Source organism: Bombus impatiens, unplaced genomic scaffold, assembly GCF_000188095.3.
Source record: "Bombus impatiens unplaced genomic scaffold, BIMP_2.2 scf_0114, whole genome shotgun sequence".
Lineage (NCBI taxonomy): Eukaryota > Metazoa > Arthropoda > Insecta > Hymenoptera > Apidae > Bombus > Bombus impatiens.
In genome coordinates, this window is record NT_176533.1 from 1,251,695 (window position 1) to 1,264,535 (window position 12,841).

Sequence of the window (12,841 nt, forward strand, 5' to 3'; positions counted from 1 at the left end):
ATATATATATATATATATATATATATATATATCTTGCAGAGATCACAAAAATATTTACATAGTCAATTATCTATTAATATACCTAATATTGAGGCATATTGGTAAGCCTAAATATTTAATAGGATCATTTTGAACATTTATCAGCTACTTATGCTACGTATTAATCTTTTACTAAATGTGTGATATTTACGCAGTAAATGCATGTACTTGCATATAAATTTTCAGATCGATTCTAAATATGATCGATACAATCATGACAGTTGTATATCATTACAGCGTTAATGAAATTGCAAAATATTTTATATAACATATACGATATGAACATAGAAGTTTCGCAAATACATACATACTTAGTTCAGATAACTTCGTGAACTATTATACGATAGTGTGTATAACCTTCACTGTTGGACGGTCAATTAACGCCTTCAAGAAATAAAGTTCTCACTTTAACTTTACGTTCATGGTGACCGTGCAACACGTAGGAGACATGGAACGAGGAAAAAATGAGATTTAATTTAAAGAGATTTTGAATCTCGTCTGTATCATTTCCAACGGTCGTTAATAGCAATCGAATGATGGGGGCGCTGCACGCACAACGTTCTCTTTCATTTACGCGCTATTACGCAAACGATACATTTCCCGCAATCTTTTTTATCCAAACGCCACATAAAGGCCCGAGTATTGAGATACAAAGGCAATGTTTTCTTTTTTCCGTCTCATAGTTATCAATCGAACTGATTCAGCAATTGATATATTTTCGTTTCGCTGGGTCATTGTACCAAGTAAAATCGTCACACATATATCGTAGCTAAAAATACGTTGGTACTTAAAAAGATAAGTAGCATTTCGGGTAAAAATAACTGAAACTAAAATTATCTATTGAAAACGAGAAACAAAGAGACAGTTACTTAATAGATAGGATGCTTCTCGTAACTGGACCAAGCCATAATTTTAAAATATGTAATAAGCAATACACGAAATTTTCATTGAGCAAAATTAAATGTCTTCGCGTAGTGCGTCATGTGTTTCGAAGATTTCAAAGTAATCTCCATTTTTTAAAATTGTATATGCTTTCATATACAATTTGACTGGTGATTTATTTTAGTGAGTTTCAGAGACCAATTATGTACTTGCATATGAAACCAGTTTTTTTCGCGTAACTATTCCCGCTAATTTAACCTTGACTGTGGTGTTGTTGAACAAAGAAAAAAAAAAGTTTGTGGAGATTGGACCAAGATAAACAACGAGAGAAAAAGAGATTCTTCTCCAAGCACTTCGACAATGTTATTTTTTTTCGAATTATACACATGCTCAAAGGTATTCGAACTATGTTCCTCTTTATAAATATCGAAAGATAACTTCAGCAACGAATTATATACATACTACAATGTTTAGATCCTTTCATATCTGAATTGCAAATGTAGTATAGTGTACATTAATCATCAGAGGTCTATCAATGGGTGCAAAGTGTAACTGCATCGTATGAAAAAGTGTATGGCATTGATTAGGTAAACTGGATAAAAACCGTGGATTTCAAATATACATTTAAAAATAAGATTAAACCAGATGCTATACTGATTCTAATTATACATTTATATTTGTTTTATACTATTCTCATTGTCTGTTTCAGAGGCAGCGAGAAAATCGAATGAATTCTAATAACACTCTTGAAATTAATTCATAGATTGTGATAAATATAAAAAGAAAAGTTGTTTTAGGTATAGAAAATAAAAAGAGAAATTCCTTTAGATATAGTTTCCTACGAATGTCTATTGGAAACACTTGCAATGAAATTTTCCGTAAAAAGACCATAACGAATTGCCTACAATGCCATTGGGTATGTTGCAACTAATATAGTTCAGAGATACGTGCCAATATCACTAAAAATACAGGGACCGTAGAACGCATAGAGAGCTTGCTGTTACGGCTCACACACGAAATTAAATATTCACGTTGCTAAATCAGAGTGATATGTAAGTTGTTACTTGCAAAAAAATGACTAACATAATCTGATACGCCCGACGAATATCTACATCACGTCATTATGCACGAATATGCACGAGATTAACAAATTGCCGGGAACTTTGCGCTAACATGTTCGTGTGAGTTATGAATACCCATATGATAAAGAGTAGATACAGTCAGTCACAAACATTTATATACACCAAAAGCACTCTTCGCCGTTTTTCTGAAAAGATTAAAAGAATTTATACTTATATCTTAATATAACGTGAAATTTTTTTGGTATATTGATGTATTTCTAGAAAGAATTAAAGAGATATAAAAGTATTGTAACTTGTAAAAGTTCTAGGACGCCATGTAAGAAACTACAACCTTAAATTTTATCAATACAGGATCGATAAGATTGCAGGCGGTTAGTAATGTATATCAAGAAGATATACCTACGAGAGATTAATTTAATATTTAATATCTGTCTTTATGATTTCATGTAAAAATAACAGGCGTATATACTCTTTTGTGAGATTGTATTTTGTATTATTTTTTTACTTCCTGAAGGATTGTGTTATTTTTCCAAATATGTATTTGGCTCTATTAATACAAAATTTAATTTGAAACAAAATTACTGGAGCTAATGTCTTCATTTTAATGTAAAAGATGTATGTGTACTTTTGTTACTGACTGTACATCTTGTCAAAATGAAACACAGGACAAGTATTAAGCAAAAGTTTAAAAATATGATATCATCATAAAATATAGAGTCTATTGTGACATAAAATAAGAAAAAGAGGAAATTGAGATTATTTCTTTATATATAGTTCAGGTCAACAAGTTGAACTGAAAACAAGGAAAAGAAAACCGCATAAATATAAATAATCGTTAGGTGAAATTAAATGAATTTAATTCGTTCACATTCGTATACGAAGCAGCAGACATATGCCGATGAATAATTATAAATGTGCAACTGTATTTACCATTTTAGAGCAGTTTGGAGGAGTGTGCGGTTGAACGCGCGAACTCATAACGAAGATCAACAATCTACACTCTTCACGGAATAAAGGAAAAAAATAAAAGGAATCTGATGAAAAAGCACTTTTCGAGTTGAAGACACCAGTATTTAGTCTAATATTACGACAATGAAAAGATTGAATAACGAAATATGTACTTGGCATACAACTAAATTACGTTAAATGACAGCAGTGAAAGACACCAGTATACTGAATAAGAACGCCGCGAAACGGCATCGACAAACATCAACGACAAACCACGAAGTTAGCCGACGATCGCCGAACATTTTCGGTCATCTGTGGGTAAGTTAGATTAACTACCCGAATGAACTTATAATTGAATAACATATGTAAATTAGATGCAAATTCCTTATTGCGAATGATTATTAATGAATCACAATATATATCTATCTAAATATTACTATTTAATTAAATTCTTTTTACTTATATACTATACTTATATACTATATATAATTAACATTATATTAATAAACATTTTAATATTATTAATACATAAATAAAATTTTTTTTTGTCAGATTCTCAAAACTATGATTTTAAGATGATTATACGTTATATATATCTTATACGATATCCAAATGATGAATGTGAATGAAATTTGCTTATATAAGTTATTGATGACTTTAAACAGGTTTTTATAGCGTTATAATAAAACATTCTTTTCTATGCTAAAAATTCTATACTTATGATTTCCTTTCCATTTAGATCAATTACTTTCAAATGAAGATATATTACAAGGATCGCGTGTATTTGATTTGAGGAATAAAGAGACGCACTTTGAAGGAATGAAAAGATTATTATTTTCAATGCAGTGAATAAATCAGTACAATAAATCAGGAACAGGATTTTCATTAGATATCATAAATAAAGTTCTTTTAAATTTAAACATTAATTTTTAATTATATATAAATACAATATCTATTAGTTTCACTTAACTTTTCTTAAATGTATTTCCGGAATTTTTATGGATTTTCGAAGATAAACCGAAAGCAATCACGTATCTTCTTGCAACAGCAATTGCAACAGCTTCGTTTACATCATATGATACATCTACATCAAAGAACGGATGAAAATGTAAACTAATATTTGACCGATGTTCAAACAAATTTATCGTCCTTTTAACGATTTGTAAACATTTTTAACACCTTAAATTTTGTAACTACGTATAAAAGGCTCATCAAGCGGATAATAGGAAAACATATACAGTAGCTATAAGTTGCAACAGAAAGTTAATTTATGATATAGAAATTTTGGAAAGTTTCATTCTGAAACACAAGACTCGTAAAGAAGTTATAGGCGCGAAATAATTTCCGCTAAAGAAAACTGGGGAGCAATATAGCTGGTAGGTAATTTTACTTATGGGCTTCTCATGGCAAGCGTCCAGGATCATTTCCATCGAAGAGAAACGCGTCGCCCGCAGTCATGGTCAGGGTATCCCTAACCTACTTGTATTGCTACCGACTGATCTATTTAAAACCTGATCCCTACAGTGAAAATTCACTTTGAAATGAAACTGTTCACTTGTTTTGATATTACCCTCGCTTCGACCGACATCAGGCGTGTGACTAACATGTTGATAAATTACTGATCATAAACAAATATAGCATGCTCAGAATGGTTTCTATTCTCTTTATGAAGTATGAGAATTTTACGTCATATTTATAATACCTTTCTTTTATATAATTGTCTAGAAAATTATCTGGATGATTATTTATAAACTACTATCGCTACTATTATTTAATTACTCATAAAAGTAAACATTACCTAAAAATTTGCCTACAGAGATTTTGGCGAACCTGTCCTTGATCGAAACAAAAACTCTTAACTGCGAGATTGATTTACAAGAAACCGTTCCAATATAAGGTACCTAAGCTTGATTTATCGCAGTTCGCAGGAATTCCGCCTGAAAAATCAATCGCCCCGAGGGAACGACAATTTTAGAATTGATTCTTGTACCGTTTTAAAGATATCCAATAATAACCATGGAAAAATATTTTAATACCTAGATATAAAATTTACTTAGCTAAATATAGCAGTCATAAAGTTTCACGTAATTTATCCGCTTTTCTTCTCTACTATTTTACCCAACATCTTAGAGGATTATTATACTGACTACAAATTAAATAAGCCAACAAAGAGCATATTCCGCAGGAGCAAAAGGGTTTCATGATATAGTTGAAACAATTAATTAGTCGGCAATGCGCATTGAAGAAGTGTGATGCGCGTAAAGATTAATTTCAAGAAATCGTACCGAGTTGTTAAGCCCATTACCTCCAGATACGAATGTCCTAGAATCTCAATTAATAACGTCATTCGTTTGTGCGCCGCCTTTTCGTTATAAAATTTCTGCGAGTTTTCAATGGGAAGTTCTTATTTTCTTATTATTGCATTCTTCGTGTTCATAACAGATTATTCACGGTATCCTGTTATTACCTGGAAATCATTGACTGCACGCCGGTTTCTATACAAATGTATAAATATAGCAACGTCGGATGATTGGATCTAGGAAATTCTACACTTTATTTTGGATAGTATTTTTATCACGGAATGATAAAAAATTGTAATATGGTAGAATTAGAAGAACAAAATAGAAGAATTAATTACAGAAGAATATTATAGATTTCACTAATGAAATATTAATAATATCATACATGTAACGTAATCATGAAATGGTTAAATAAAAATAAGTACTGTTCATACTGATGTATATCAATTCTAAGCTATCTCAGGTGATAAGGGAGATGAGCGTATGATCAATAATTTGTACAACTTTCGTAATTGTTAAAGAACAAAACGAACAGCAGCAAGTAGGTGTGCGTAACATCATCGCAAATACATAATACCATGTTGTTATCGTCGAAATAAGGAGAGCGAAGAAAGTTTCGTAACAATATATTTTCCAAGGTAGATTTTAAATCATGAAACATGTAGCCTGAATAAAATATAACAAACTTGCAAAATAAAGCATCAAAAATCCCATTCGAGTTTTATTTCAACTTAAGATCCTTACTATAATTTAATGTTTTATTGAATTCGAACAATCTGTAATATTCCAGATATTCGAAATGAATATGTACGTGTGAAAGTAAAAAATTAAGTCGATCACGTGCGTATGTACCTATAACTTCCTAATATTGAATTCATTATATACAAAACATCAATATTTGTTCCAAAGAATGTGCAAAAATAGAAGAATAAAAAAATGATGAATTCGCCGAATCACTTACAAGAACCGTGCTCAGCTCGTCGACGGGTTTCCATGTTAATAAGCAGCACACTATTTAATATAGGAATTCCAATAATTTCGCACCGGTAGCTTTTTAGAATTTCTTACCAGAAAGCACATACAAACGACACAAGAAAATTGTTTCTGCTCTTCGAGCGAGCGAAGAAGCACTTTCTTCGTCACTTGTCCAGATCTTTATCTAAATTCCCACTCGCGACTCGACTTTATCATGACATTAGTAAGCCGGTAGATATCTGTTTGTTTATTTTCCTTGGCTTAATATCATTTGTTTCTGCAATTACAATAACTCTGTAATTTTACGAAACTGAATCGTGCATTCATGTTCCTCGGCAGACAACTATGGAATATGAACGAAAACTGATTGCGTGCGTGAGACGGCGCTAACTGTATCACTGGATCGCTTCGATAAATTATATTTATCCTCCTCGGTTTAGACGACAATGTGTCCCCACTCGGCAGCGGGAATATAACATGGACACACCCTTTCACCCGAAGATGGGATGAACGATGGAAAATCACGGAAGAATAAAAGGATTGAACGAGAGGAATGCCAGATGTGCCCAATGTCGTTGGATGTTATTGTACATATGTAGTACTTAACTAATCACGCTACGATGTGGGATATCTCGTTTCAGAGAGTTCGAGAGAAAGGTATACCTTTTAAGAACTAGTGTATTTTCGACCAATCGCGGGGAGAGACGTCAACGGGAGTCGTACATTCCCGTTACGATTATAATAACCGACGCCACGAGTTGATCGATCCCCTGATTTCCGTTAAGATAATAGGGGCGATTCAGTTTGTATAACAATGTGATTCACAGAATTATAAATTATATATTTTTTCCACTTAAGTTACACCGTCGACAATGAGTTAGCGTATAGAGACGCGATACACTGGCACAATATTCGTTGAGGATAGAGCAAGGCTCTTAGAGTTTTGTTATAGTTGATTAACCCGTTACTGACCTGTTGACTTTTCTAGCGTTGTAGAACAAGTAGTTGACTTTTCTAGCGGTGTAGAAGAAGTAGTTGACTTGACCCTCCTGATGGCGTAGGGGAAGTAAGGTACAGTGACGATGCTGTGTCGTAGGAAAGCTAGTGATGGGTGTGTCTAGCGCACGGGACCATCGGATTTGTTCATGACATTTTTTGGTCAGGCCCTGGACAGGAGACTAACGTGGAAGAAACACATCTCAGATAAAACGAAGCAACCAAAGGATAAACTAAAAAAACTCTATTGGCTCACGGGCCGACGCTCCAAACTAAACATACAGGATTAAATTACCCTCTACAAGACCGTAATAAAACCTGTCTGGACCTACGGAATCCAACTATGGGGAACAGCAAGTAACTCCAACATCGAAATACTACAACGCTTCCAATCGAAAACGCTATCCTGCATACCACAGCCATCGAAACAATAACCAAATGGTAACGGAATAGGCGCTTCAGAGATAACCAGATGACAACCCCTCCAAAGGAACTAACACCTCAGTATGAAAACGCTCCAAAATACGCGCTCGGCCCAGTCTCTTGTAACACTTTTGTTGAGAATTTTGGATCTTAATAGCCGAAATAATGGTATAGGAACACTAAATTTACACTTGGAATTTATATTAGAATAGTTATATATTTATTTGATAAGCGATTTCAAAGATATTCATCGATACACACTCGCACGCGTCTCAGCACTTCCTTCCATAGCCGACTGTTGACCGAGTGTTGACCGACTGTTGACTGACTGAACAGTTTACATTCATTTGTTTTCGAGACGCCGCGCACACACATACTTCCACACACTGATATTTGCATACATTACTACTACGCGCCTAACCTAGTCTAGCGCATAAAATTATACATATCTCAATAACTTTGAACCGTCATTCTGTTGGATTTGCATAGTAAGATTTATTATCATATACAAAGTTCAATTTTTTCAACTTATTTGTGAAACGTTCGAACTGCGACTCGAGGAGATTGTCACGTAAACTTGAGGGTTATATGATAAAAACAAGGTTGAGCCGAAACACAACCATTAACTTTCTTTTCTATTAGGCTTTATTTTTCACTTAATAGTCACAATTGAATATACACTGACGCGTACGTATAAATCAAGTACGCGACTGGTCTAAAGGTAGAAACCGGTAAACATATGTTGACTATTCTAAGGGTAGAGAATAAGTAAGTTTAGTGACGATGTTGTGGCGGAGGAAAAATAGGGGTGGGTGTGTCTAAGAACAAGGGACCATCGGATTTGTTGATGACAATTTTGGTTAGGAAAGTGAAGGCAGTAGACACCGCTTCCGATTGGATAATAAGAAGGTTGATGGACCAGGAAGGGTTTTAGTCGCCCGGTCAGGAAAGCTGCTAGTGGGAAGCATCGTACGTGAGAAAAACTAACTTTCCCGTGTCAATATTCTTAAAGAAGCGATTTAGAAAAAAGATATTTGTTAGGTCTGAAGGATCTTAGGTAGAAAATTCCTTAGATTTCCTTAAGACTATTGAGAGTATGCGGTAAGGATGAGCGGACATCTGGTGTCCGTCTGGCCCGCGGTGTATGGCCTGATCCAGGTAGAGGGTCGCCCGACGTAACAAACAACTAGACTTTCCTACCTTTCGATATTTCCTCCGGAACAATGTCGTCCAACGTTTAGTTTTCCCGAAACTATTTTTACCAATAATTTTCGCGTGACAAACTTTGAGATATGGTATGACTGTGTTATGTGATATGCTGATGTGTAGATGTTGGATGGAATAGTGTGGAGATGTTGCTGGAAACATAGCTGAAATAATGCTAGGTGTTAGTTTTGGTCTTATAACTGTATTTTGTGTCTTTTAAATTACTAAATATGTACTTCTTGTTTATGCTTGTTATGTAATATGTTGATATGTAGATCTTGAATAAAGAGGTATGGACAGGTTACTGACTAGAGGATTAGTTGTGTTTGTGACTTTAGAATTATATTTGATGTTTTCTAAATTACTAAATAATTCATTGTTTATAGACGTCGAACTTGTTATATTATGTATATGATATTATAATTATATTTAATATGTAAGATATATTGAACGAAATTATACGATGAGAAGCTATTGTCGATATTGATATTTATCAATTTTAGACGAAACGTGGATCAAAAAGGAAATGAATATGGCCATTGATTGATCAATTCTAGAGCAAGATATCATATTTATAATAAAGAGAGAAGAATAAATCAATTTCATTCAAACTTTAAAATATATTAAATTTTTTAACAATATTATTACAATTTTAACAAGATCAAAAAATGTATCCAAATTTAGAATAAGCGCCACTGCTTCGGGTCATTGGCTTTCAAAGTATAAACACAAACATTCTCAGATTTATTTCCGTGTAGAACCTTGACTTAATTTTCTACATTCAATGGTATGTACACACGGATTCCTTATGTAATTCAAAGTCAAGAAGGTACGACTTCCTTCCAGACTAATTTTCTGCTTGGTAAATTTCCCGATAAAAATAATTATGCCATCAGTTATTTAAACACTCGAAAAAAGGTAAAATTATAATCCTTTTCATAATAATGAATTTTTCTAATAGCATATATGTAATAATAAATTGTAATGATAATATTCTATACTTATATCTATTATAAATGAAGAAATTGAAAAAGACATATATTATGATATTATTTCTTATATAAACGTAAAGAATGTGTGAATGTTCATTCATTACTTCTGAAATAATGTAACGAAATATTCGATTGGACAAGTGAATAGATTAACATATTAATACCTTGAATAAACATGATACATCAGTAGTGCAAGTGACGTAAATAAATGAAACTAATCGAATATAAAATGAACGCATCGAAAACTGAAATTTTAATAGATTCCAATATATTACTATACATTCATTTAAGGTGTCAGTTTATTTTTTATAATATTAAAATATCAAAAAAATTTGTATTAAGTAATACTTTGAAAATTTCTATTTTCTCGAAAAACTAGTTGAACAAAATTTTTTTTTATATTTGCGATTTATCTTTCTTATACGCGAAATACGTATTTCCGGTACTATTTCTGAGACATGGAAATATTTATATACATAATAATATAATACATACATAATATAATTTTATTATATTATATTAGCATTTTATACAATATAAACATAACTACGTTTATATAATTCTTATTGTTAGAAATTATAAGCTACAAGTTACTGGTATTGATAAATTATCTTACTAGCAATAAAACAAATAAAGTTGTACAAATGTTATCTATTTGATGTATTTATATATTATGTAGATTAAAGGAAATGACTGTCATAAACAATTATTTAGAAAATTATTCATTAATGAAAATAGTGTAATACTTAAAATATAATCGAATATGACAGCTAACTTGTAATTGATAGAATTTAATTGTAGTACATGTATTATATGTATAGTATTGCACGTATACATATGTTTACTATATGTATTTATCGTATTTGTTGTAAAGAAAGTTAATTACTACTAATAACTTGTAACTTGTAACCTGTAAAATTTCACAAATGACATTACTGTGTTAGAAGCTTCAGAGTATAATCAACAGTATAATATAATTTTAAGAAATCACTTACTTGACAGGACAGCGATCGAAAATGTTTAACCTCGATACTGGTGAATGTGTTCTATTATACGGTGTGTTTCCCCGTCGAAATTTATGCCGGCACGAGACGCCGATAATGTATCGTTTGAAACGAATCTGCATTCTTTGATGCAGGCGCGACCGAATAGCTACAATTGCATGAATCACTTCCTTCACGCTAATTAACAAGAATACAGATATTTCAGATTGATAATATTACATTTAATTGATGAAAATCCTCGTAGGAAATGGTATATCACTTAACATTCTACGCCATAATAACCGGACGAATCCGATACGATGAGTCGAATCTGTATACCTTGTCTCTGGTCGAACGCGAGAGATCGATCGAGGTTGAATGCCGGTGATAGTCAATATTTCTGACAGGTAACTTCAGAACCCTTCGACAGATGGTGCGAACAGTGCTTTAAAATAACGGCATAAAATTTAACTTCATTCTCGTCTCCACGATCGACAATTTGCTTATGATGTTAATATACAGTGGCTGCAAGAAGTATTTGCACAGCACTGTATTATTACTAATATTTACATGCTAATCAATTAGATCTAAGTACAGGGTTATCTATCATCTATTATCCAAATTTTAAATTACATCGTGAAAAAATGTTCAGATCGATAGGTATAAAAAATATCGGTGACACCAAACTCCCCCTGTGTTATAACCTATAACTAACTCTAGCTCTAGTAGCAGCTCACAGATGGCGCATGCCATGTTTTAATTGTAGTAGTAAATCTACATATTGCTATTTCCCAAGTTCTCGCGAGCGCGGTTTCTTAAGTGGATAATCCTCTATATTAAATTCTGTATTATTTAGTAATACTTTAGTAATATATTTCATATGACTATACAAATTTAATGCTATAAAAATGAAATGTAGAATCTAATAACCAAAATACTTCATTAGAAAGTAAATTTTTGTAACCTCTGTATATTAATATATGATAGAAACACCCTAATCGAAGTAGTATAATACATGTTTATTATTGTTCAAATATCTGTATTAATATATGTTTATCAAATCCGAGCATTAAGAGGTTAGGTTCAAATTCATAAACACACTCATAATACAATTGTTATGTTACATTCGTTGTTTTAATCTGTATAGTTAAGAGCACAGAAAAATGGCATTTTAGCCAATCTTTTTACCGAATAGATGAAAATTTGCACATTCATGGTTTTTGATATAAGAAGGATGTACTACAAAGTACTACAAAGCTGTTAATCAATATTATAATGCAGAGTTACTCACAAACTCGTGCGCATTTGAGATTGTCTAACTCAATGTTGCATCGTTCCCAATGTAAGCTGTAATCTGCAGTGGAGGAAGAGCTCATATTTCAGCACGTAGTTGATTATTCTTTTACTTCAACAAAGACAATCGAAATGACTTTTGATTGTTTCACGTTTCTTTACGTTGTATATGAACGCACACAAGATAGACTATTGCTTCGATAATATAACTGGCCATATGTCGGGTCTCATCTGACCAATTATTGAGAGAGGTATATTTTTAGAAAATTTCAAATATTAAATACGAATGAGATATATATAGATAGATAGATATATATAGATAGATATATATAGATATACAGTGGCTCACGAAAGTATTTTAACATGTACCATAGAAAACATTTATGTATTGTATATTGTATGCATTATATAAAACACTTTGAAATGTTTTAGTAAGAATTATTATTCAGTAGGATTATCTTTTATGTGTTCAACAATTTATTATATGTTCAAAATCGCTGTTCATATTGTATAGTTAATTTATGTTTACAGTAAATACAACATATGCAATATATTATAAATTTTCTATTGTAAGTGTTCAAATACTTCCGTGAGTCACTGTATATATTTATTTATTTTATATAGGTAATATCAAATGTACGCCTTACGAAATCAGTTTCGAGAAATGGAGGGGATAGCGACGGCCGATTAACGAAGCAAAATCCCGGTAGGTTAAAGCAATG

General features: G+C 32.2%; 1 protein-coding gene and 1 long non-coding RNA gene across 2 annotated transcripts in view; both read right to left on the reverse strand.

Annotated features, from left to right (window-relative positions):
* Window positions 1-12,375, reverse strand: part of LOC100742415 (calcium release-activated calcium channel protein 1) — a 19,366-nt gene extending 6,991 nt beyond the window's left edge. The window contains 1 exon segment of the mRNA XM_024364924.2: window positions 12,118-12,375. Coding sequence (XP_024220692.1) covers window positions 12,118-12,202 — 85 coding nt within the window. The 5' untranslated portion in view covers window positions 12,203-12,375.
* Window positions 8,907-11,329, reverse strand: LOC117151209. Its single transcript, XR_004460965.1, has 2 exons — window positions 10,839-11,329; window positions 8,907-9,003 (listed from the first exon to the last, which is right to left on the reverse strand). It is a non-coding gene; the product is annotated as an uncharacterized LOC117151209 (long non-coding RNA).
* Window positions 12,376-12,841: the final 466 nt, after the last annotated feature.